Consider the following 24,662-nt stretch of genomic DNA (forward strand, 5'->3'; position numbering starts at 1 on the left):
TGCCACCCTGCAGGATGGCAGATCAGAGGCACCCGGGCCAGCAGCAGTGGCAGACCAACCTGGACCAGAATAGGGAGGCGGAGAATAGGAAAGTGATGGGAAAGAAGCATGGGGTCATGAAATCAGATACAAAGTCAGTGTAAATTCTGAGAGGTTGAAAGCGCTGGTCATTGTAATTTGGGAAAGTATAAATCGAAGACTTCCTGAGCGTGTTGCAAGCAAATGGGTCTATGCAGCTGTACTTGCAAAAAAAAAAAAATTGATGAAATGCTAAATTCATGTCAACACTGTGACTTCTTTCAGACTTCAACACTAAAACCCCACGATGTCCCTGAAACCAAGAGTGGTGGATTTTGATGAAACATGGAACAAACTCTTAGCGACAATCAAAGCTGTAGTCATGTTGGATTACGTGGAAAGAGCAACATGGAATGATCGCTTCTCGTATCCTTTCTTCAGTTCTTACCTTAGGCATATCCAGAGCATATGATAAACTCTAGGATGCCAGTATTTACAAGTTTCTGAAGTAATCAAGTATCATTTGTTATTGCTTATCTAGTTTCTTTTACTGTGGAATGATTTGAGTTGGTTCTCAGAAAAAGACTCATCACCCAGAGCTGGGTGACATGGCCTGGATGAGCTTCAGGGAGGAGAGGACCTTCCAACCCCTAAGCCTCCTGTCTTTCCTCCCCCAAATTCCTCTGTGTTTCCACTGCTACTTTCACCCACGGTCCTATGGCTCCCATTTTTCTTATGTCTAATACATAGTGCCACCACAGCTGTAGTGGGGCTTTTTAACCTAGTTACGAATGAAAAGCCAGGCAACTTTTCCGTTTAAACTTTATCTCTTTAACAACCCTTTTTGGAAACATACATGAGAAAGTGTATCCTTGTTTTTAAATGTGTTCTTCAGCAGAATATTCTGTAAGTGTAGGTAGAAATCCTTCATGTGCACTGAAAGTTTAGGTAAACATCTATCAAGTGCCTTTGAATCGCTCACTGTTGCTGACATATTGACTACTTGTGTGAAGACAAGCTCTTCTCACATGAAATTATTTATGTTTTGACTTTAATATTAAGTTACCTCGTTTTCCTTATTCTGTAGGATAAAAATACATCTACATATGAAACAAGGCCAATCAAATTCTACTGTTGTTCAAACTCATGGCAAGTGAGGAATTGCCTTTTGAAGAACAAACTTTGAGAGGTTCTAAAACACAAATACAACACGACTGCATATTTGTGTCATTGCATCTAAAGATCATACTTTTAATCTAGTTTCATTTATCTTTTGTAGAATAGGTTTTTATTGAAATTGATTCAGTTTTTTGTAACTATATCTAAAACAGTCATAGATTAGTAAAAAAAGGATGATCTAAAGTATTTCTGGCAGGCTCCCTATTCTTAATTAAACCTTCTGGCAGGTAATACTTTTAGACAGCCATTGGTCAGTTTCTCTTGATTCCTCAGCTATGCTCCATTTTCCCATTTTTCTGTTTTGGCTTTAGAATTTGAAAACAGAACTAAAATTTATCAACTTTCTTGTCCAAATGATTTTGATGACAGAATCCTTGAATATTCTTATTTAAAAGAAAACTTTGATTCCTCCATTGAAAAATGTTTCCCAAAACGTGGCCAAACAGTGATGCAGTCATTTTCATAAGTGTAACTAGCCATTCCTTATAGCTAGTTTGTGATTGTCATGTTTAGTAAGTCCAGACCCTGTAGATCAGCTTTCTTCTATTAGACAGTCAAAGTTTTATGCATAAATATATGTTTATGTGAGGATTGGAGGAAAATAAGCATTTTACTAGTCCTTCCAACAGTTTCCTGAGTTACTCTGACAAAATTCCAACTGTACACTCAGTTCTACAATGCCAATCAGCATCAGTTTCCTGAAGCAGTACATGTTGGTGCTGCACATTCTCTTTTTCAAATTAAATAAGTATTCTTCTGTAAGTTTAAAAACCCTAGGCAATTCCTTTCAGCTCCTGGACCTAGACAAATTAATTTGACTGGATATATTGGATATTTGTGCATTCAAACTCATTGCTGTTCATCCTGTTCATAGTTGGGGGAGAAAGTTTATTGAAGGTGCAAGTTCTTTCATTGACTTGCAGAAAACGTGTATTGCGATCTGCTTGGCTTAACTTTTTGTTTCAAACATCTTTCATCTTTCTGCCGTAAAAACATTGTGCACTGCTTACATAATGGCCTTTTGGCTGTAGCTGTTTCTCTGAAGTTGTTGATATTTTATTGTTGAAAATATAATTGCATGTGAACAGTTTGTTTTTCTTCAGTTCAACATGCAGCAAAAACATTACTGCCCTTATTTGCTTCAGTCCCTTCATATCATCAGACCAGTGTAGCAGGCTTAATGCTTGGGGAGTGAGAGTATATTAGAGACTGATCAACATTAGATGTTTAGGTTAGAACGTTTCATGTTGTAGACTCATTGGGGAGGACCTTTCATTATGTTAGGTGTTCTTCTTTGTCTCTTTCCTGAATATAGATTGACTCTGTGGGACAACCAAGTGGCTATTTTCTTTAATTTTGATCAAAAGTATTCTGTAATAGATGATATGGCATACTGTTCCAAAGCAAATCGTCACCCAAAATAGATTATTAAAAATCATGGTAGTAAAGAGAAACACAATAACACTAACTAGTTACTATTGTTTTTAGTAACACCAATTTTTTAATCCTGATCGAGTTTACTATGGATTAAGTGTATAGAAATAATTGAGTTCAGTTCTCCCATATCTTGAAAGGAATATAAATTTACTTACACATGTGGGACAAAAGATGCTGTAAACTAGAATGTAGTGTTCTAGCTGTTGTATTTTTAAAAGGCAATAGTGCATTTGATAATATACGGAATATTATTAAACATCATGTTCCCCTTCTGATTGTGTGCCAAGAAATGTTGCACCAAACTGACTACTGGGGATAGAAGGAGGCTGGTGAAAATTGGGGGTTAAGAAAAATGTTTGTGCAAAATTTTAGTTGATCATTGTATCTTGGCCCACCCGTAGTCTTTCACATCCTTCCTTTTCCCTCAGTGTGTCATAAGCTTGCTAAAATTTCTTGGAGAAATTACAGAAAAATGAAAGTGCTCTGGTTGATTTGGAGACATTCCAAGAGAATAGTTTTGGAGAGCAGGAGCAAGGGAGGAGACAGTAAATAACAGCTGAAGAAGGAAATAAAGCTTTAAAGAATGGAAGGACGTACATTTACAGGGTAGATTATTTTTGAGCTGTGTTTTTCTGTACCTTTGATGCAACTTCCATGCAACTAAAGAATAGTACAGGCATATCCCTGACTCCAAAACACCAAGATACAGGAAATCCGGAAATTCATCATACAATAATTGCTGACTTAGCCCAGGATCTGTAAGCACTTCCTGCTATTACATCAAGTTGCCATTGGGAAAACTGATCTCTCCATCTCTTTCTTCCCTTGCCTTTGTCATGACTTGTGTGATTTGGGTAGGAGCTCAGGAGGGAAGTAGCCCAGCTTTGATTCTTTGCTGTCCTCAGTGGAAGCAAAAGAAACCCTCTCAACTGCTGCCTGTTCCCCAACCCCTCATTCATTAACTGCTTTCTTTAGCTGAGATGAAAGTCTCAGCTGTCCTTATATCACGAATTTCAACTCATAAGCGGCTGGAAATGCTAGTGTGCTAAAGTGACACCAGGTCTCCCAAGACAAAGCTACAGCTTCCTAGCTACACCCATCAGTAGCAAACACAAAAGGGAGTGAGGCCCATTGACGTTAGTGGCAAGGAGAATACTGTGAGGTGGATAGGGAAGAGAAGGACTGGGGAGATGTGTAGAGGTGGGCCCATGTTTGGAGTACGTGGGGTTCAAGAAAGTTCCTAGGCATGGTGCAGGAGACGGGACTAAAAAGGGATCCTGGTGGTGGACAGTGAGCTACCGTGAGCTTCCTAATTAATTACCTGTAAGATGCAGACTTGGTTGTCATGTTGGAAAGAGTCAGAGGCAGAAAATTAAATTACATTTAAGTCTGTGGGAAAGCGTATCCCACAACTAAATGGCTCATAGTGCACCTTCGTTTTTGAGGAACATATCACATATGTAGTGTTTCTCGAGGTAGATCTGTATAGTGCTTGCCTTTCGGAACTAATTTATATAACTGCTTTCGAAATCGTGATAATTTGTTATGACAGTTTTGTACCGCTATCAATAAAATTGTGCATTTTTATGTATTTCAACTGGAAGGATAAATGTGAGTTGTTTTGCATTGAATATGCAGAAAATCTGTCATTGAATTTTGCATTTACTATTAGGAAAGAATATGAAAATTTATAAACCTTGACCACAAATTAGGGACATCTATGCTTTATGTGTGGCCTATCCAGAACCGCTTGGGGAAAGGCTTTATGCAGAGACTAAAGTTTTTTTGGAAAATCATGTTCGTCATTTGCATGAGGTAAATAATATATTAATGATGTAAGTATATTTTGTAACAAAATGTTTGGGTAAGATTTTCCAGGATCAGTAAAAATTGATGGTAGTTGGTTAGAAAAAAGCATACCTTTGTTTAGAATAACGAAAATCAGGTATCTTATTTTTAAATTCTTCTTCTGCCATCCCATACTCACTCATAGAATGATCCTGGACAAATCATTTATCCTCCCTGAACTTTAATTTCTTTGCTCAGAGAAGGAACAGTAAAAATTGGAAATTTGACACTTGGGAAGCTGCAGTTAGAACAATATATCTTCTTTTAGCATTATAAAAAACAACTTTGGATGATAAAGACTGTCATGGAAACTTGAGGGGAAATTTTTTTTTTAGTATTTTTAAGTATTTTCTTACAAAATTTTCTTATTACTAACTGGATGACGTGGTCTCTATGTTCCACTGTCCCTTCCTAAATTGAGCTGCCCTCCTCAAATATAATTTTAAAATTAAGTCTAGGATCTGACTGAAAACCATTTCTGTAATAAGCATTAGGCTTCTCAAGGTGACTTTTTTGCAGATTGACTATGACTTTCTTATGACATACTAGCTTTCCAAGTGGTAGTTTTCATGAAATGGTGGAACAAAACCACAGGGTTTGCCTTTCACTCTATGGTGCAAAACTTACCTTGTTTATGTGTTCTTACCTGATAAAGAGTGAGGGGAATAGTGGGTAAGAAAATTTGCACTCTTTGATCTCTCTATTTTGAAGAGTCATCCAACAACTATGGTAATTTTAATACATATATGGTGTGAATTTAGACAGACAAGTATTTTAAGGAAATCTTGAGTACTTAATCATTGCTTACAAAAAATATTGATTACTAATGGAACTGGGTCTATAGGTGAAAATTACTACATTGACTGCATTTAAACAAAAGAAAAAATATAAAATTAAATTTTAAACAAAAGAATAAAATAAGATTTACAGGGTTAGTTTGGAAGAAAAGCTCGATTTTTCTGTATATCAAAAATAAAGTTTACTAAAGGAAAATTTCTTATTAGAGTTAATTTTTAGTGCACAGTTCTGATGTAAGATATGTGTTCATGATATAGTGAGGTGGAAAAATTAGAGAACAATAGTGTAGAAAGCAGCATGACCTAATGTTAGGAGCACAGGCCTGGAAGTTAAGAGGACCTGGGTTCTGATCCCAGCTCTGCCATTTGCCTGCTCCCTGACTTTGAGCAAATCACTTAACTTCTCTGTGCCTCAGTTACTTCATCTGTAAAATGGTATTAAAACAGTGAGTCCATGTAGCACATGGACTGTGTCCAATGTGATTAGATTATGTCTACTCCAGTGCTTAATGCTTGTCACATAGTAAGTGCTTAACAAATACCATAAAAACTGTGTTCGAGAAAAACATAATCTACAAGCTAGTCCAAGTAGTTTCAGAATACAAAAAAATAGCTCATGCATGTGATAGTGCTATGTTTTAATGTAAAAGAGATTGTAGGAATAATGCTACCATGGTTGGAAAATTGGCTAAGGGTTAGGAAAAGGCCTTAATATAAATAATGGGATCCCCAAGGGATTGGTGGTCAGAGTAGGACCAGTTTTATTGACTAAGAGGAGGGAATGACCCTGGAAACCTGTAAGTTCACAGTTAACTCTAAGCCTTTCAAGAAGGGTATCCCATATTATTGTGATGAACTGCAGGAACATCTCACAAAGTTGAACCAATTGGCAGAAAAGTGGGAGATCGAGGAATCAATCGGTGGCATTTATAGAGCAGAAGCACTTGGGAGAGTACAATACTAAAGAGTTGGTAGACATCATCTAGATACGGTCCAACTCAATCAATTGTAAAGTAATGCATCCGAGGACAAACAGTCCAAGTTGCACTTGTTGGATCATGGACTCTGACCTCTGAGCTGGGACCCATGAAGGGATCATGGTATCCCTTTCCACCTGAAGACACAGGCCTAATGTGTAGCCCAAGAGACCAATAGAATGCTGGGAACCACAGAACGACCATGCACTTATTTGGTAACATTTGTTGAGCACCTATTTTGTTCAGAGCATTACATTAGTACTTAAGAGAGAGCAGTAAAAGTAAAAGGCACAGTATACATGCTTTTGAGGATCCTTCAGATGAGATAATCAAATATAAGCAGAAAGTATATTCCACATAAAAAGAATATAGAAACGTTCAGTAAATACTATTGGTTGTTTGGTGTCAGCACTTTTGAATACCTGATAATTCTAGTCGCCAACTCTCAGAGCTAGAAGAGATTCGGAGTTGGGTAATTGTGTAGGGCTAGACGAAAAGATGAGACTTAAATGTGCAGAGAGTCTTAAGAACAGGGAGAAGTAGAATCAATTGTTGTTTACCCATTCCCATTATGGTACGCCTGGAGGCACCCAGTAAAGTATTAAGGCCACGAATTCAGGACATAACAAGGAGGTGGTACTTTCCCCAGCTCATAGAAAGCACATGGAGTTTGCTCTTGCTTGAAGTTGTTCAGGGAGAAAATATCAATAGGTGTAGATAGGGAAAATGTAGATAGGGAAAAGTTAAGGATTTTAGAAGTAACATCTTACTCGAGACTGGATTTTTTTTCTCCAAGTATCATTTGGTGCTGCAGTTCCAGACAGAATACTGCATCACGTTACATTGAGACCTCATTTACAAGTTAATGAAACAGATATCTTTATTGCTGTTTAAGACACGAATGGATTGTCTAAGAATTTTATAAGCTTACTTTGTCCCATGCGGACTCAGACTTAGATAACCTTATTCTTAATTATATTAATTTATAAGGTTTGTTTATCTCTATATTGTATTGGTTTTAGCCAGTATTTAATAATGATAATAATGTTAGTATTTGTTAAGCGCTTACTATGTGCAGAGCACTGTTCTTAGTGCTGGGGAGATGCAGGGTCATCAGGTTGTCCCTCGTGAGGCTCACAGTCTTAGTCCCCATTTTTCAGATGAGAGAACTGAGGCACAAAGAAGTTAAGTGACTTGCCCACAGTCAAACAGCTGACAAGTGGCAGAGCCGGGATTCGAACCCATGACCTGACTCCCAAGCCCAGGCTCTTTCCACTGAGCCACGCTGCTCCTGTGCTGCACCACTATTTATATATAGTGCTTTTATAGCAGGTTGATCAGATACTTGAGGCCTGTCATTTTAAAGTGATCTTTAGAAATCCAAATCCAAAGGTAGCATTGACCTAATGTATTCTTTTCTATGTTTTTCATTACCTTTTCCAACTTATTTGACAACAGTTCACTGTTATGGGACATTATAAACACTGTTTAGGACAGAAAATGAAATGCATTTATTCCTATAATATTCAGAAAGATTTATTCATATATCATGTAGTTCTTTGCAGCTGTTCTTTATTGGTTTTCAGGGTATTTATGAAAATATTTTTTCTTTCAAAGACCTAATCAATTTTTTTCCTGTTCTAGAAAGTTCTGGAGTCTGAAGAACAAGTTCTGGTGATGTATCACAGGTACTGGGAAGAATATAGCAAAGGGGCAGACTATATGGACTGTTTATACAGGTAAATGTTGATTTTAAATTCCCTAGATTATCAACGTAAAGAAATTCATAACAAAACAATTACTTTATTCAATACCTATTTCTCATTGCACCAAATAATTATTTGGTTAGAATAAAGTGCTTATTACAGTGTTTTGCACACAATAGGCCCTTAATACAGGCCATTGATTGATCATAAAGAAAAATTCTGATTCATTGGTTAGAATTTCACTTAGTGGATGTTTACACTCAACCTCTACCTATCTGTAATAGTCAACTCCAGATTTTAATTGCTTCCTAGGGAAAGGTGTTCAAGTGATTGACGGGGCATGTGAATGCCTCTCTCCTAAGAGTAGGTGTGTGCCTTCATAGCAGAAAGACCTGCAGTTTCCTCCTTTGATGGCCTTTGCCATCTCAGCAGACAGTCACAGAGTGTATTCACAGGATAATCCTTTGCAGAATTAATAATAGCTTAGGAAAGGTAGGCAGAGAGAAAACTAAAGAGATGTCAGAATCCCTAATCCTGAATTCAGAGGACTCTTCCCAGTTTGGTTGTCTCATTCCCTGATGATTCTGGGGAATGTACACCTTTCGTCTTCTGGGAAATGTAGTTCTGAGGGCAAACTTCCTATTTCCCTTCAGCTCCTTGACCTCAGCTCTGCCTCCAATAGAAGCCTGAAGAGCTCAGAGTTTACCTACGTGAACATAGGTGAGCATCAGTAGCATGCCACTTGTGCACAGTTAAATTACGCCTGGTACTCCTAGTTCCCAGGGTACTCTTGAAAGTCACCAACACAGACTAGTGGGCTGCAGCACAACTGGAAACCACTTTTGTACACTTTATTATACTCTTTACTTTCTCCAAAGAAGAGAGAAGGAGCAGGAAGATGATGTCTTTGCCTAGCCTTTATCTTCTGAGTGGATTGCAGTTCCATTCCCACTGGTTCCAGTCACGTTAGAGTAGCCTGGGAGCTCTGCATCTGCATCACAGAGCCCCAACAGATACCCTAGCTAAAAAGGAGACTTGAGAGGTATGGGTAACTGGTAAGCAAAGTATTACAGAGATTGTGATCGGCTGTTTTGTTAGGTAGAACAGGAGGAAGAAGGCTTAAATTAGACCAGGTGTGATTTTCAAGTCAGTAGTAATGTGGAAGGAATCTCTAATTCGAGGGGTTGCTGGACACCAAAATGAGTAACAGTCTATGTGGTGGGGCCTTGGAATCTTCATCCTTGGAGATTTGTAACAAATAGGAAGAACACCTATCTATCTGGGGTTGCTTAAGGATAGTGTTGCCTGAAACTACTTAGGCAGTATGACCCTATGGGGAGAAATGGCTTGGTTGGGTTCCCTATGTTTCTTCCTAGTCTAGTCTTGTAATTCTTAGATTCTGTATTTGACCAGGAATGTAGGAGAATCTGAGGAGCGGAGTCGAAGTGGGTTAAAAAAAACGAAAAAAAGCCACAAAAAGATTCAATGAGTCTTTTTGTAGAGAGTAGGTTCATAAATAAAATAGTAGTTGAAAAATTTGGATATTTTCATAAACCTTTCACAGGGCATAAATGATGGGGGAAAAATTGTTTTGGCTCCTCACGCCTGCAACTTTTTCCCATCTTAACTTCTTATGCCCAAAAGATCCAGACATCTCTCACTTCAGAAAGAAAGGATTTTTTTTACAAGGTTTAACTAAAGCCCTGAGAGCTTATAACTTTGCGTAGGATTTTGGTGGTGGAAGATATTGGATTCAGGGTCATAACCAAAAGAAGGTTTCCTTACTTTTTGTTTTTCTTCCCGAAAGATATCACAGAATCCCCTGAGTAGATTTTTTTAAAAATCTGTAGATTTATGGCAACCATAAGCCTATTTATTTCATCATTTCCATATTTGTGTCCCCTAAGCTATTTTAAACCCCATATTTATTCCAGGTTGGTAAAACTTATGTAGATGTACATGTTGACCACCGTACATTTTCCACAATCACTTGTTTTCCTTGAGTACCTAGGTCCCAGCCAATTTGGTGATTTTAATTCTACCTTATAAATACTGTAAATGATTTAATGAAGTTCTGAGATAACCAGTCTTTGAAACTATTCGTGAATTGTTTATCAGTCCATCAATAGTATTTGAGTGCTTACTGTGTGCAGAGCACTGTACAAAGTACTTGGAAGAGTACAATACAACAGAGTTGGTAGACACATTCCCTGCCCACAAAGCACTTACTGTATAGAGGGGGAGTGAAAAATTAATTTGTACAAATTAGTTCACTCTTTTTCAGTACTTAATGAGACAATCTATTGGTATTAAAATAAGTGGAAATAGCAAGTGTTTTATTCACATTGGTTTTGTTTCTTTTTCATAACACTGGAACTTGTGCATCCCAAAAAATATAACTGTACAATATTAGTCTTTTTATTTTCACCTCCCTATCTGTGTTCCTCTGTAAAGTGGGGTTAATGTTAGTCTGTCACTAATATTAGGAAATTAGCAAATAGTAGTGAACTCTGAGATGCATTCCTAGAAGACTAAGCATGTTTAATGGTTTCTTTTTGCACAATCTTTCAAGTCATCAGAATGGTTTGGACCCCTTGTTACTCATTTTTATTATCATGCAATAGCAATCTTTTCCAATTGCCTTGCAGACTGAAGGTGAATAGCAAAGTGGAAGGGTACATAATGAGCATGCTTTGGTAGAGAGCTGGAATTATGTGCAGAAATCCATTTTTGTGTGGTTGAACTCTGGCCTGATGCTGGTATAAAAGGCAGAATGGGCTGGGAGGTTTTAGGCTTTGCCTAAGCATGTTCCCTTTCCATATTTTCTTAGAAACCTGAAATAATTATTCTGAATGATTCTAAAGCATGTAATATGCATGCTTTATAGTTCATGTATAACCTGATGATATTTTGGTTTTTCAGGTATCTCAATACCCAATTTATTAAAAAAAACAAATTGACAGAAGCTGATCTTCAGTATGGCTATGGTGGTGTAGATACAAATGAACCACTTATGGAAATTGGAGAGGTGGGTAAATCAGTCAATAATCAGAAAACAAAACTGGTTATATGTTAGAGTTTGATATAGTCTGCGGGACTTCTGCTCCTGCATGTTGATTATATGAACAATGGTGTATAATATTAAAAATCATTACTGAGGAAAGCAGTAATAAAACCAGTAAATGAAAAACAGGTAAAGCAAAGTATGTTCTATATGAGAAAACAGTTCCTTGAACTTATTTGGAAGATGAAATTCCAAACCGGTAATATGGCGATGTCAGTATTTTTATATAAAAATACCTTAGTTGTGCAAGATTCATTTTGTGTTTGAATTTGAAATCTAGAAGGATGGTGGTTATCACATTTACACCTTTATGTGTTCGTTCTGGCAGCTAGCACTTGATATGTGGAGGAAATTGATGATTGAACCACTCCAAGCCGTCCTCATTCGAATGCTCCTCCGAGAAATAAAAAAGTAAGTGTTTGTTTCTCATGGGCTGAAATATTATTTTGAATGGTCTGATTGTAGCACTGCATACATCATTTGTCTAGCAGTCGACTAGAGCTAGTTTTATTTTGGAAATGGCTCATTCCGAATTCAGATTTCCTTTTAGCTCATTTTTAAAACTAAATCTTTTTTACTGTTTAGGAAAATTAAAACAAAAAGCTAGCACACAAAATAGTTCCTTACTATTAATTTGGATGATTGAGTCCCTGACAGAGAAATTAGTTTCTGTGCTGGGGTCTCGGGAACCATGTTTATATTCCCTCCCTCCACTGGGTGTGGGATGTTCAGCTAACCACAAAGTACTAGGAAGTGAATACTTGGTAAATGGACCCCCAGTCCTAAATTCTGGATCACCAGAGAACCAAAGCACATTTCCAGATCAGGGAAATTTCAGGTCCATTTAAATCACCACTCCATCCAAAAGAGGGGGAAGTTTTCTAACCCCTAATGGCTTGATCCACACTGGACAAGACCAGTTTGTCTGGGCATTCATTTTATGGCATTTGCTTAAGCTGTGGAGCAGGAAATACGATACCATTGAGCTGGCAGGCAGCAGAGAAGACAAGCAAGTAAGATTTTATTAAGCATTCACTCAGAAAAATAATTACAGCCTGGTGAAGAACATTTTTTTTAGGAGTTTGTTCAAAAATCCAGTCATCCATGCAGCACAATTTCTCCGTTTGTTAACAGCCCTTTGAATGTATAGGCTTTAAAAAATTTCGGAGGACAACAGAGAAAATGAAGTCACCTTGCAGAACCCCTTTTTTAAAAATTTTCCTTACTTTTTCTTCTTCCTAGTCAGATTAAGGGGAAGAGAAAAGTCCCAGGTGCTACAGATTATCAGGATTTTTGCATGGATATTAGTTTGTCATACTAGGGAATCAGTAGTGTGTCTATTCCAGCGCTTGGAACAGTCTTGGCACAGAGTAAGTGCTTAACAAATACATAGGTAGTACTTTGAACAGGAATCATTGACAAAACAAGAATATTACAGTGGTTGTCCTTTGTGTGAATTTTGGGGGTTAAACTGTGCAGTTCAGGAGCTCAAAAATATAAGAAGGAAAAGGAATAAAAAGAGAAAATGAAAATAGCTGCTTTTATGAAAACTGTGTTGCCAAAAAGTCATAAGAGCCAACAGCAAACAAATCCTGGACACCAGGGAGCAATGTCCACTAGAGACATAAGTCCTGAGAGTTAGAAGTACTATAAATCAAGTTAATGTTTTACTGTTTGAATTTTATATATCTGCTAAATCAGAATAGAGAAAGCAAATCTAACTTTAATAAAATTGGAGCAGACAGTGGGTTCTGGGCAGGGATCAGAAGGGAAAAGAAAGTGCCAGTAATAGCGAAAATGGATTGTTAGTGCAATGGACATTTTCCTTAACAGCCTTGTGCATCTTTTACACATGCAGCTCTTCTTATAAGGGCTGTAAAAATGGAGGTCACTCCACAGATCTGTGGAAAAATTTAGATCAGTTAGTTCGCACCACAAGGTTATTCACACATTTTTTTACAGTTGGTTCAATCTATTAGGAAAAGGAAAGAAATCATTTCAGTTTACATAATCATCCATCTTTTGTAACATCGTAAATGTCAAAGATTTCAATAGATTGTGAACCAAAACAGCTTTCAGTGAATTACAGCATTATATAATAAGCATTTTGATATTGTTATTTATTTTAGCGATCGCTGTGGAGAAGACCCAAATCAGAAAGTAATCCATGGGGTTATTAACTCCTTTGTTCATGTTGAACAGTATAAGAAAAAATTCCCCCTAAAGGTACAAATCTCTCTTGAAAAATATTTTAACAAAGTTGAATTTTATCAAATTACTTCTGCTAGCTTTTGCTCAGAGATATTTTTTGTTCATTTAGTTTTATCAGGAAATTTTTGAGTGCCCTTTTCTGACTGAAACAGGGGAGTATTACAAACAAGAAGCTTCAAATTTGTTACAAGAATCACACTGCTCTCAGTATATGGAAAAGGTAAGAAACCTGTTTATGTGAAAGCACATTATACTGAGAGGAAATTTTCTAGGTGACAAGAGATTTGTTTTACTTTTAGTTGGTCTTGGAATAATTGCATTGTGCTGGTTTTGCACCTGACCACAGAAGTCACTTGTTAGTATGAAATGAATAGCTGTTTCACGTTATGCTTTAGTATTTTAAGTTTCTTTTATGTCTGCTGTAACATTTTGGGTTGCAACTAACACTTTTAAGATAAACCTTTTAATGGAAAATCTCCAGTCACTCTTTTGTATTAGTATTTGAGATTAAGGAGTTAAAATATGGCGTGATTCTTTGGCTGTTAAAATACTGCTTCCTCGCCCCAGATTCTTCACAAAGTAGGAAATGTCATGCACATATTTGGTCTCATACACTGTAAATACATTATTTTAGGTACTAGGTAGATTAAAAGATGAAGAAATGCGATGTCGGAAGTACTTACACCCAAGTTCTTATAGTAAAGTAATTCATGAATGCCAGCAGCGCATGGTGGCAGACCACTTACAGTTCTTACATGCAGAATGCCATAACATCATCCGACAAGAGAAAAGAAATGGTAAGCCTTACTTGCAACTAAAATTAACGTCAGGCTTTTAAGATAGTAATGCCTTTGTGTGTTATTTTCAAAAAAGAACGAGGACTAGCATGACCTAGTGGAAAGAGCATAGTCCTGGGAGTCCTAATCCCAGCTCTGCTAGTTGCCTGTTGTGTGAACTCGGGCGAGTCATTTCATTTCCCTTTGCCTCAGTTTCCTCATCTGTGCAATGAAAATTCAATACCTTATCTCTCCTTTAGATTATGAAATCAATGTGGGGCAGGGACTGTATCCAACCTGCTTAACCTGTATCTCCCCCAGTGTTTAGAAAAGTGCTTGACACATTTTAAGTGATTAACAGATATCATCATAATATATTTATTGGAAATGTTCTGTGTAAGATTTAACAGATTTTGATTTTAAAAGTCTTCTAAAATATGTTTTCTTAATGTAATTTTGTAAATAAAATGTGTTAAAGTAGTTTTTTTTTTCCCAGACATGGCAAATATGTACACCTTGCTTCGTGCTGTGTCAAGTGGTTTACCTCATATGATTCAGGAACTTCAAAATCATATCCATGATGAGGGCCTTAGAGCAACCAGCAATCTTTCTCAGGAAAATGTAAGCTTGAAAGTCTGAAAAGTAATTATTTTGATCGTGGAAATCGTAAAATTTTTCTTTTGGTTTAGAATTCTTGTGTGTTTTTTTTTTTTCTTTACATTTTGGCATTGCTACCAACTCCCTGCAAAGAAGTCCTCAGTCTCTCAAATTTGGGGCTATTTTGATGAGTTTATTCATGTCCCTGTGAAATTTCTTTTTCTTAATTTGTAATGGCAGAGGTGTGATATGTTCTTCTGAAGTTTAAGGTATTTATAGATGATCAGGTGATTATTAATGCCTCTGGGTAGTACGAGGGACATTTGGCTGTGTGATTTGCGAAACTAACTCCTGTCAGTTTTTTGGAAGAGATTTGTTTAAAGGCAGAGAAGGTGAGAGCCTACACTTTTCTCCATGTGTTTATTCTCCAAAGGCTTGCCATCATATCTAGACATTTCTGTATCAATCATTTGGCAGTCTCTGGAAGAAAACAGCTCTGTTGGAGTATGCTGGTTAAATCATTCATAAAGGCCAGAATGTTACCGGAATTTGAAATGTTGGAAAACAGATGTGTCTTCAAGGCTCTAATGAGTTAAAATCAGTTTGTGTACATGTCTAGGTATTTGGAGAAACTAAAAGTGTTTGACAAAGGTTTTAACTTGTTGACTATACTTAAAATCATAATTTTTACCACTATAAATCCTGGATAGTAAGTTTTTTGGATTGAATATATTTTTGTTATTTATCTTATAGAAAATATTCTTAGAATAATTGCAGCAGACCATCAGTTTTCATAGTTTAATTTAAATAAGCTTTTTAATGAATAATTTTGTGATAAATATTTTAGATGCCAACTCAATTTGTGGAATCTGTTTTGGAGGTGCATAGTAAATTTGTTCAACTTATCAACACTGTTTTGAATGGGGATCAGCACTTTATGAGTGCCCTGGATAAGGTAATTTTTTTTTATATAGAACTGTTTTCGCTTGGTGGATTTTGATCATTACTTTGAAATTGGGCATACTGTCAATGTATCTGGGAGTAAAGTGATAAATTCACAGTATTTATATTGGTAATTGAAGTGTTCATATCATTTCTTTTGCTTTCCTTATTGGTCTTCTTGATACCACCTAAGTAAAACCTATTGGTTCCTTATTTGAGCTTTCATTGACATTTTCTTCCTTTCTGTTTTTTTTGTTTGTTCACCCCTAGAACATGTCATTTCAAATAAGGAACCATTATCTCCCCCTCAGTTTTTCTCCCCTTTAGCTCTCCTTTCCTTCATCCCTGCTGTCTCTTTTTTTTCCAGCATACCTATTGTTTCAAAGAGTTCACTGCTCCATAACTGCAATAGAATAATTTCCTCTTACTTAATGAAACTCACTGGTCCAGTGCTATTCCCCTTCACTCCACTATTGTGAGCCACTCTGTCTCCTCTGGCTCCTTGTTCTCTGATTCTAAATAGGATATAGTCTAAGCTAAAGATGATTACAGTTTTCTTTCTCCAACAAAGCTCCTTCTTTTCATTCCCCTTCATGTCTAATCCTTTGCAGCATGTCGTTGATATCTGTTTTCATTTCTCGTCGGCCACTGCTTTTGACTCACCTACAATCTGATTTATTACTCTTCATTCTCCTAAAACTTAGCTCGCTAGTGTCTGAAATAACATTGTGGCTGGACAGAGACAGAGATCTTTCCTTTCTTCAAATCTCCCCTTGGGGGATTGTTGGTTACCTATCATTCTTTTCAAGTCACATTCCCTTATGTGGATAATAAAAACATAAATACCATTTTTATATCCAATAAATGGTCCTTCCAAGCAAATATTATTTCTCCTACATTGGCAACGGGATGCATAGAGGAACTATGTGATGGGTGCACTCCTTGAATCCCTTCCAGTGATTAGGAACACACCACCTAATATCCCCAACTTTTCCCTCTACGTCTCTTAGTTACTTAGATGTGGACATTCATCAGGACTTTAGGATACTAACTTTTGGGTGGTGATGGCAGTGAAATCTCCTGGTATAAACAATGGACGATCCTGGATAGAGATATGAAACTTTGGGCCTGATAACTTGCACAAAGGAACTGAGTCAAGTGCTGGTCATTTGCATGAGGCCGTGCCATTTGTACTGTCCTTCCCACCAGATGAATTTTGCGATCCTGATACCTCTTGAAGTCCTTCTGCTTTTAGGATTGCAGATTTATAGTCTGCTGTGTGAGAACGATGAGGATGGAGGGAATAAGAAGGGGGGGTGAAGCCTTTAGTACAGTGCTCTGCACCCAATAAAAGCTTAATAAAAGGCATTGATGGAGAAGTTAAATAATAAAGTTGGAAAACACCACAAGTCTTTCTCATTTGCCTTTTGGCTATTGTTTCTCCTGGGTTTAGACAGTTTGTTACTCTTTCTGCCTCTCCTGTGCACTGGTATGGTTTCTTAATAATAATAATAATAATAATAATTGTGGCATTTAAGAGTTTAATGTGTGCTAAGCATGGTTTCATTCATATATTCATAAACAGAATGAACATAGTTCCTATCCCACAGGGGGCTTACAGTCTAAGACGGAGGGAGAACAAGTATTTTATCCCCATTTTACAAATGAGGTCACTGTGGCACAGTAAATTAAGTTACATGCCCAAAGACACTGAGCAGACAAGGGGCAGAGCCAGAATTAGAACCCAAGTAGAGTGCTGGGGTAGATGCAGAACAATTCTAAGGAGGATTTTATCCCCATTTTACAGATGAAGTAACTGAGGCACAGAGAAGTTAAATGACCTGGCCAAGGCCACACAGCAAGCAAGTGGTGGAGCCAGGATTAAAAATTAGATCTTCTGACCCCCAGGCATGTGCTCTTTCCATTAGGCCATGCTGCTGCTTTTGCCTGCAGAAGTCTTGATTTCCTTTGTTCCTTTAATTCTCTTTCTTTTGTGTTCTTTCTTGTTAATGTCCTTGTTAATGTTCTAAGCCTGTTCAATTAATTTTCCAAAGCAAATTGTTTTGATCTTGCTGACTTCTCCCTTCTCCTCCCATCTACTGGGAAGGTGGTCATTTTGCAATTGCTTCCATCTAAGTTTCTGTCCATCATTTGATCCTCAACTAATTTTCCCCAATATGTAAGAATCATAGTAAGTTAGTTAATTGATTCCTCAACTTTCTTCCCATAAAGTTGTCCCTAGGGATCAGATCCCTGATGGACAGTCTGTAACCAACTATATATATTTTTTTTCCTCTCTAGTACCTTTTACCAGTCAGTCACTTCAGAATGTGTCTGTCCCTGCCAAGGCCTGTTTCCTTTGAATTTGAAATATTGCCAGTTTGCTGAAGTCTGTCCTTGATTTGCTCTCTTAGAACCACTGTATTCACTCCTCACAAGCTCTGGATAAAACTGAATAATAAAGATAGTAATAATTATTTTCAAGGGAAGGATTCATCTGTTGACTTCTATTTTGTTTTTCTGTTTAGGCTCTGACTTCAGTAGTAAACTATAGAGAACCCAAGTCTATTTGCAAAGCCCCTGAACTGGTAAGTAAAAGAACTGACTTTTAGGATTTGTACAACAAATATGTTCACCTTAGTTAATGTCAGACAATGCTCATCACCGTCGCATTTTCAAAAGAACCTAAGTTAGATTCTTACTTGAGGCCAGCCGCCTATGGAGTATGTAGTTTCACATTTAGTTGATGTAATTATGGAACTGCACAATATTCACATCAGCATAGTAGTGACAAAATTGAGTAAGTTATTTATAAGTAATTTTTCAAGTTACTTGTCCACTCCTTTTAAGATCTTTTAAGACCCCAGAGACTGGGAATGTGGGACTGCATTAGTTGAATTTATTCTGTATAATTCTGAGAATAATGTGATATTTATTTGAGATCTTATTGTTTGATGATAAATAATTTGATTTTTATTTGAGCTGGCCAAATACTGTGACAACCTGCTAAAGAAATCAGCAAAAGGAATGACAGAAAATGAAGTGGAAGATAAACTCACAAGCTTCATTACAGTTTTCAAATACATTGATGATAAGGATGTTTTTCAGAAGGTGAGCTCTGCTTCCAGTGGAAACAGCTTACAAATACCCATACATTTTAAGGAAACAATTGACTTATTTTTCTTATTTTTATTCAGTTTTATGCCAGAATGTTGGCCAAACGTTTAATTCATGGTTTGTCTATGTCTATGGACTCAGAAGAAGCTATGATCAATAAACTAAAGGTAATGTAAACCATACTCTTTGCTTATATTTTCAAATTATTTAGCATTCATTTAGTAATAAATTTTCATAGTACACTCAGTTCTTCTTAAACCTGTGCTTACTATGTGTTGGATAGATAGTTGTTAGAGAATTAAGGAACATTCTTCCAACAGTGATCGCCTATCTGGATGCCTTGTCAGAAAAAGCAGTGCCAAATAGTGTTTTCTTTATTAGGAATTTTCCTTAATACAGATTTTGCCGGCACTGTAAATTCCATGTTATCAGACTGTATCCATAGGTTAAATTGCTGTGTCATCACCATTTATTGAGTTAGTAAATTAAGTAATAAAGTTACTTTTGTCATTATTTAGGAGGTTGTGAAGTGCTCCTTAACACAGTGAATCCCTAACTTCCAATCTAATACTTTCCCTACGGCTTTCAAGCCCTGCCAGATGAGTAGAACTGTGGAATTTTTCATAATAGAAAATTCACTCAAATTCATTTATTAGAAATTTGCGAAATCAAACCCTTTCATAAGGGGAAATTTTGAATTATTATATTTCTAATAAATTAGATATGGTAATTTCCTGAGACTAGGAATGGAACAGTTTTTACCTTCAGATAAATAATTTAAATCTCTCCAGGTTTACCCATGGCCAGAAGGTTTGACTTTGGTGAATATTCAAACCGCGGATGTAAGATTTATTCATATTCTTTCCTTTGCTTCCAAGGAGGCCGGCAGTATTCTCTCCCAGATCTAAAAAATAAAATATCTCCCAGATAATCTCTCTAGGATCCAAGCAGGGTGAAAGAAAAAACAATACAGAGTGGTGGATGATGCAGCACGACCCAGATGGAGCTCTTTTTGGGAAACTGTCCACCGTGCCCTAAGAGGTGTCCTAAGGGCCACAATCCTTCAGGGCTGATGGAGCAGCTTGGGGCTCAGTCAGTGGAAAATTGAGCCATTTACTCCAGCTCCTCTAAGCCATTTATATTCTCCCCATTGTGGAAATCTCTGCTGGCCATCCATCCAACATAGTTTTACATGGGCTGGCTAAGGACTCAGCCTCCTGGAATTTACAGATAGTTTATAGTAAATAATTTACTACTGCACTAGCTCAGACTGTAAGCCCGTCAAACGGCAGGGACTGTCTCTATCTGTTGCCGACTTGTTCATCCCAAGCGCTTAGTACAGTGCTCTGCACATAGTAAGCGTTCAATAAATACTATTGAATGAATGAATAGTCATCAGAAATAGATCCTGTTCTATGCAACTCTTCCTCTTGCTAGAAGAAGATATTAAAAAAACAAAAAACCTCTGTTCACTTTTCAGATTGAAAAGTATTTCCGTACAGGGTTTGATAACGTATTTAAAGCTTTACTTTGAAGAATTCCGTATGTTAATTATTTTGCCAATTTTGGGGGGGGCAGGGCTACGCTTTGTAAGAGGAGTTCTATCAATTTTTATGTGGTCCCCAACATCTACTAGGAGAGCTTTACATAATTATTTCTAAAAGTGTGGTTTTTCATTTTAAAAATCTTTACAGCAAGCCTGTGGTTATGAGTTTACCAGCAAACTCCATCGAATGTATACAGATATGAGTGTCAGTGCGGATCTCAACAACAAATTCAACAATTTTATCAAAAACCAGGACACCACAATAGATTTGGGAATTAGCTTTCAGATATATGTCCTTCAGGTATGAAAACATGGTTTATGATTATAGTTTCTATAGTAATAACTTCTGAAAGGTGGGATATTTGAAATGCCATTTTCAGTGATCTATTCAGTATAGTTTTCTGTTTTTGATGATGATAATAGGATGTCTGGAGAAGCAGCTTAAGAAACAAATATGACATCCATCCTAATGGTTAAGGAACGATATATCAAAAGCAGCACATCCTGAACCCAGTACCTTGAGCACATAAAGTTTTCTTTTACACAAGTAGTAGACTTGTTTACTGTGTTGCAGCACACAGTTTGTGAATAGTACAGCAGTGCCTAAGTATCTTAGAGGTGTGGAATTGTAAATACACCATCCAAAGTGCCTAATTTTTTATGCAGAAATGACCTAAGGCACTGGAAAATGTCAGTTCATTGTAAGTTTAATATAGTTCTGGATTTTATCATATTAAAGATTCAGTTTTCATTTTTAATTATACTTTATTATCTACTGTATTTACTGTCAGGGTATCCCAAGGCATTCAAGAATTGAGTCAGGAATTTCGGCAGTTTTTATATCCTTCAGAGCCACTGTCTTATAATTGCATGTTTTTTAGTTGGTTCAAATCTGGACTGATCAGAGCTATCTGAAAAAAGGTTTAATAATTTGACTTGAGTGGAACCAAATTTGATGTGAAAATGCAGGTAATTTAAATTATTTTTATAGGCCGGGGCGTGGCCCCTCACTCAGGCTCCTTCGTCTACGTTTGCAATCCCTCAGGAACTGGAAAAAAGTGTACAGATGGTAAGTTTGTTATACTTGTTGGAAAGATCAAGTGATATAAGTGATTTGTATCTTTGTAATTTCTGTTTCAAGATTTCATGTTAGAGACAGTAAAATCACAAATAATAGTTCTGTGGTCTGGGAAGCAGCTGTACCCTAATTATCCTGTCAGACTGGTGACACTATTTCTCTTGTATAACATTTTAAAAATGAGAATAGAAGAATTTGCTCAACCACACAAAGTTATTTCTTATAGCACATTCACTCATATTTTAGGCTATATTAAACAATTTTGATTTTTGAAATTCTCACAAACCTGTGAAAACTTTTTGGGATGAAGACTCCTATTGTAAACTGAAGAACTGGCCGAAATTTCCAGTTCATTCATCCATTCAATCATATTTATTGAACGCTTACTCTGTGCAGAGCACTGTACTAAGTGCTTGGTAGATGCAATTCAGCAACAAATAGAGACAATCTCTGCCCACAACGGGCTCACAGTCTAGAAGAAGAGAGACAGACATCAAAACAAGTAAACAGGCGTCAGCAGCGTCATTGTAAATAAATAGAATTATAGATATGTGTACTTATCAATAAAAACAAATAGAATTATAATTATAAATACGTACATTTAGGCACAAGTGCTGTGGGGAGGGGATAAGGGAAGTTCTTCTATTTTGTGCCAACTTTCCCAATTCATAAAATGGCTCTCTCCCTAGTTGTGTAGTTTTGGATGCCTCATAGAACCCCTCAGACCCTAGCTGGGAGCCACTGAGGGACCGAAGCACCAATTTGCTAAAAAAAAAAAAAATTGCAAAGTGATTTTATTTCTGTGATATAGTAGCACAAAGGCACATGCATGTTGGAAATTACTGAAAGTAAACCACTTATGAAGTCATAAAAGTAAAGTTAAATTAAAGAAAGATCTCTAAAGACAAAAAAAATTTAGAAAATATAATACAGTGTTTTACAGAAGAGCATCTTGTTCCTGTCTTTTTGGTATTTTACTGCACCAATGAAAAATGGAAATGATAGTAGTATATGTTTGAGCCTGCTACTTTTCAAGCACTTTATTATGTAATGAGGTATATTACAAGAGAGATGTAAGACAAATATCCTGGTCTAGAAGGGGTGTGAAATAAAGGCAAGCTTCCATGTTGTTCTGACACCATCTAAAATGGAGTGTACAGGCATTCCTTGGCCTTTGGACACAGTTCCTGAGAACCGTGTCCAAAGTTGAAATTTATCTCAGGATCAGTTTTCTCAGTATTCAGTGACAGGGATTGGTTCCAGATGAGTAAATCAGTTGTATTAATTAAGCGCTAACTGTTTGCAGAGCACTGTTCTGAGTGCTTGGGAGAGAACAGTGCAACAGAATTAGCAGACACATTCCCAGCCCATAAGGAATTTATGGTGTAGAAGGGGAGACAAACGTTAATATGAAGTGCTATGTATTCACCAAAATGACCCCAATTTTGTCTCATCAATCAGTGTAGATGAGAAATAGAGCTATGTTGATTAATTTCTGATGGCATTAGTAATCGTTTTTATGGCATAAGGGAAATTGAGCCATAAATAAAAATACTTTCTTTGTTTTTCAAGATGAAGGAATTGAAAACAGCCACATTCAAATCTAATAACTTGAAAATATTTTCTAAAATTCAAATAAATATTATATGAACCATTTTACTTAAGTAGTTCTTTTAGGGAATTAATTATAAACAACCACAGTTCTGTCTTAATGTGTGTTTTCACTACATGTTGTGGCTAGAGCCCTGTTAGGCAAGTAGGGAGCGTTCTTCAGCCACGCACGCCCACCGCATTTGGGAAAAAACTGCTTGTGTACGTGTACATGGAACAGGTGAGTACTACATAGCAAGTTTTCCATAACATAAGGCTTTTCAGGAATGCAGCCTCTGCATTATAGGAGACCTGGGTGTATAGTCCAAAAGTAATGATATATAGCTGATAACTCAAGTATTTGTTAAGGGCTTTCTATGTGCCAAGTACTGAACTACTGGGGCAGGTGTAAAATAATGTGGTCAAGCACAGTCCCTGTCCCTCATGGAGCTCAGACTCTAAAGGGAAGAGAGAACTCACACTCTAAAGGGAAGAAAGAACAGATATTGAGTCCCCATTTTACAGCTGAGGTAACTGAGGCAAAGAGAAGTTTATGAGCTTGCCCAAGGTCACAAGGTAGGCAAGTGATGAAGCTGGGATTAAAACCCAGGTCCTCTTATTCCCAGGCCCGTGCTCTTTCCACTAGACCACACAGCTTCTTAAGGGAATAAAAGCAGTTCACAGTTTCTTTCAAAAGCCTTCTTATTAGCATATTTGAATCAAGCGGTATTATAGCCATATAGGAAAAATATAATTCATATTATTTTCATTTGGTGAATTGTGTTTTTAGTGATTTGTTTGGTTTTCACCCGAGTAAAGGTACATACTCTTCCTTAATTCAGGAAACAATACTAAGCGTATCTGAGTAGTTGCAAATGGCTTGTTACTGAATTTTACCCTATTTTTTCTGTAATTATTTCTGTCATTTCTAGCTGGAAACTCTTTTTCATTTCCTTGTTTTCCTTTGCCCATTTGAATTTAAATAAATCAACACTAGAGGGAGCTTTCTTTTTAAATGGAAATGAGGACCTTTTATTTTTCCGGTGATTTCATTACTCCTAAGTGTGGCTTTTAAATCAAACTAGCTATTTCTGGCTGCTCTTTGATATTTTTTCCATTTTAGTAAATTATCTAATCACCGGGGTTTTTTAATCTCTGATATTTTCCACCAAGGAATATTGCAGCCGGGGATTTAGTCATGGAGGTTTGAGTTTAACCCATTATTTCGATTTTGAAAATCTCAAACTGTAGCTATTATATATTTTGTATTTTTCAGATAGTAGAGTTCTGAATATGAAGATGTCTAACATGATTGAAGCATTTGTTAAATATTCAAGGAATATTTGAGGTAGAATACGCTTAGGGACGTATCTGCGCAAAGCAAGTAGATCTTTTTTTTAAGAGAATTTTTGAATAGAGGAATGAGGTTTGGAACAAGTCCAGTATTAAATGTCAGTCTGATATAATGCTTTGTCTGCCCGAGTTAGGCAGGCAAAGCAAACATTAAGGAGTCATTTCCTACCCATGTCACCTTGTCCACGTGGCCTATAGAGAACATTCCACATTTTTCTACCACTGTGCTCTATCCCATCTCTCCGCGGGGCCTCAGCCTAATCCCTAGAGTCCGGCCAAACTGGCAACAGGATGAGAGGAGAATGTACAACTGCCAGCCATCCAGGGCAGGATTTCTCAGCTGGGTGGATTGTGGAGCCACCGCACAAGGAATCCAGAGTTTGTGATCCTGCCTTCAAATCCTCAGTATACATATTAGAGCATCCT

At 36.9% G+C, this 24,662-nt stretch overlaps 1 protein-coding gene across 5 annotated transcripts in view; it reads left to right on the top strand.

Annotated features, from left to right (window-relative positions):
* CUL2 (cullin 2) overlaps window positions 1–24,662 on the top strand; it is a 44,546-nt gene that overhangs the window by 9,304 nt on the left and 10,580 nt on the right. For 3 of the 5 annotated variants that reach the window (XM_029077631.2, XM_029077632.2, XM_029077630.2), the window contains exons 2-17: window positions 304–444; window positions 4,347–4,449; window positions 7,901–7,995; window positions 10,885–10,990; window positions 11,355–11,437; window positions 13,156–13,252; window positions 13,347–13,457; window positions 13,872–14,034; window positions 14,510–14,634; window positions 15,458–15,565; window positions 18,081–18,140; window positions 18,535–18,663; window positions 18,750–18,836; window positions 20,364–20,516; window positions 21,207–21,284; window positions 23,035–23,124. In XM_029077631.2, the coding sequence (XP_028933464.1) occupies window positions 326–444; window positions 4,347–4,449; window positions 7,901–7,995; window positions 10,885–10,990; window positions 11,355–11,437; window positions 13,156–13,252; window positions 13,347–13,457; window positions 13,872–14,034; window positions 14,510–14,634; window positions 15,458–15,565; window positions 18,081–18,140; window positions 18,535–18,663; window positions 18,750–18,836; window positions 20,364–20,516; window positions 21,207–21,284; window positions 23,035–23,124 (1,707 nt within the window). In that variant the 5' untranslated portion in view covers window positions 304–325. Of the gene's footprint in view, window positions 1–303; window positions 445–4,346; window positions 4,450–7,900; window positions 7,996–10,884; window positions 10,991–11,354; window positions 11,438–13,155; window positions 13,253–13,346; window positions 13,458–13,871; window positions 14,035–14,509; window positions 14,635–15,457; window positions 15,566–18,080; window positions 18,141–18,534; window positions 18,664–18,749; window positions 18,837–20,363; window positions 20,517–21,206; window positions 21,285–23,034; window positions 23,125–24,662 lie in introns of those variants that run through there. The other 2 variants (XM_029077633.2, XM_029077634.2) reach the window with 2 other exon arrangements.

This window comes from Ornithorhynchus anatinus, chromosome 13 (genome assembly GCF_004115215.2).
Source record: "Ornithorhynchus anatinus isolate Pmale09 chromosome 13, mOrnAna1.pri.v4, whole genome shotgun sequence".
In the NCBI taxonomy this organism is placed as follows: domain Eukaryota; kingdom Metazoa; phylum Chordata; class Mammalia; order Monotremata; family Ornithorhynchidae; genus Ornithorhynchus; species Ornithorhynchus anatinus.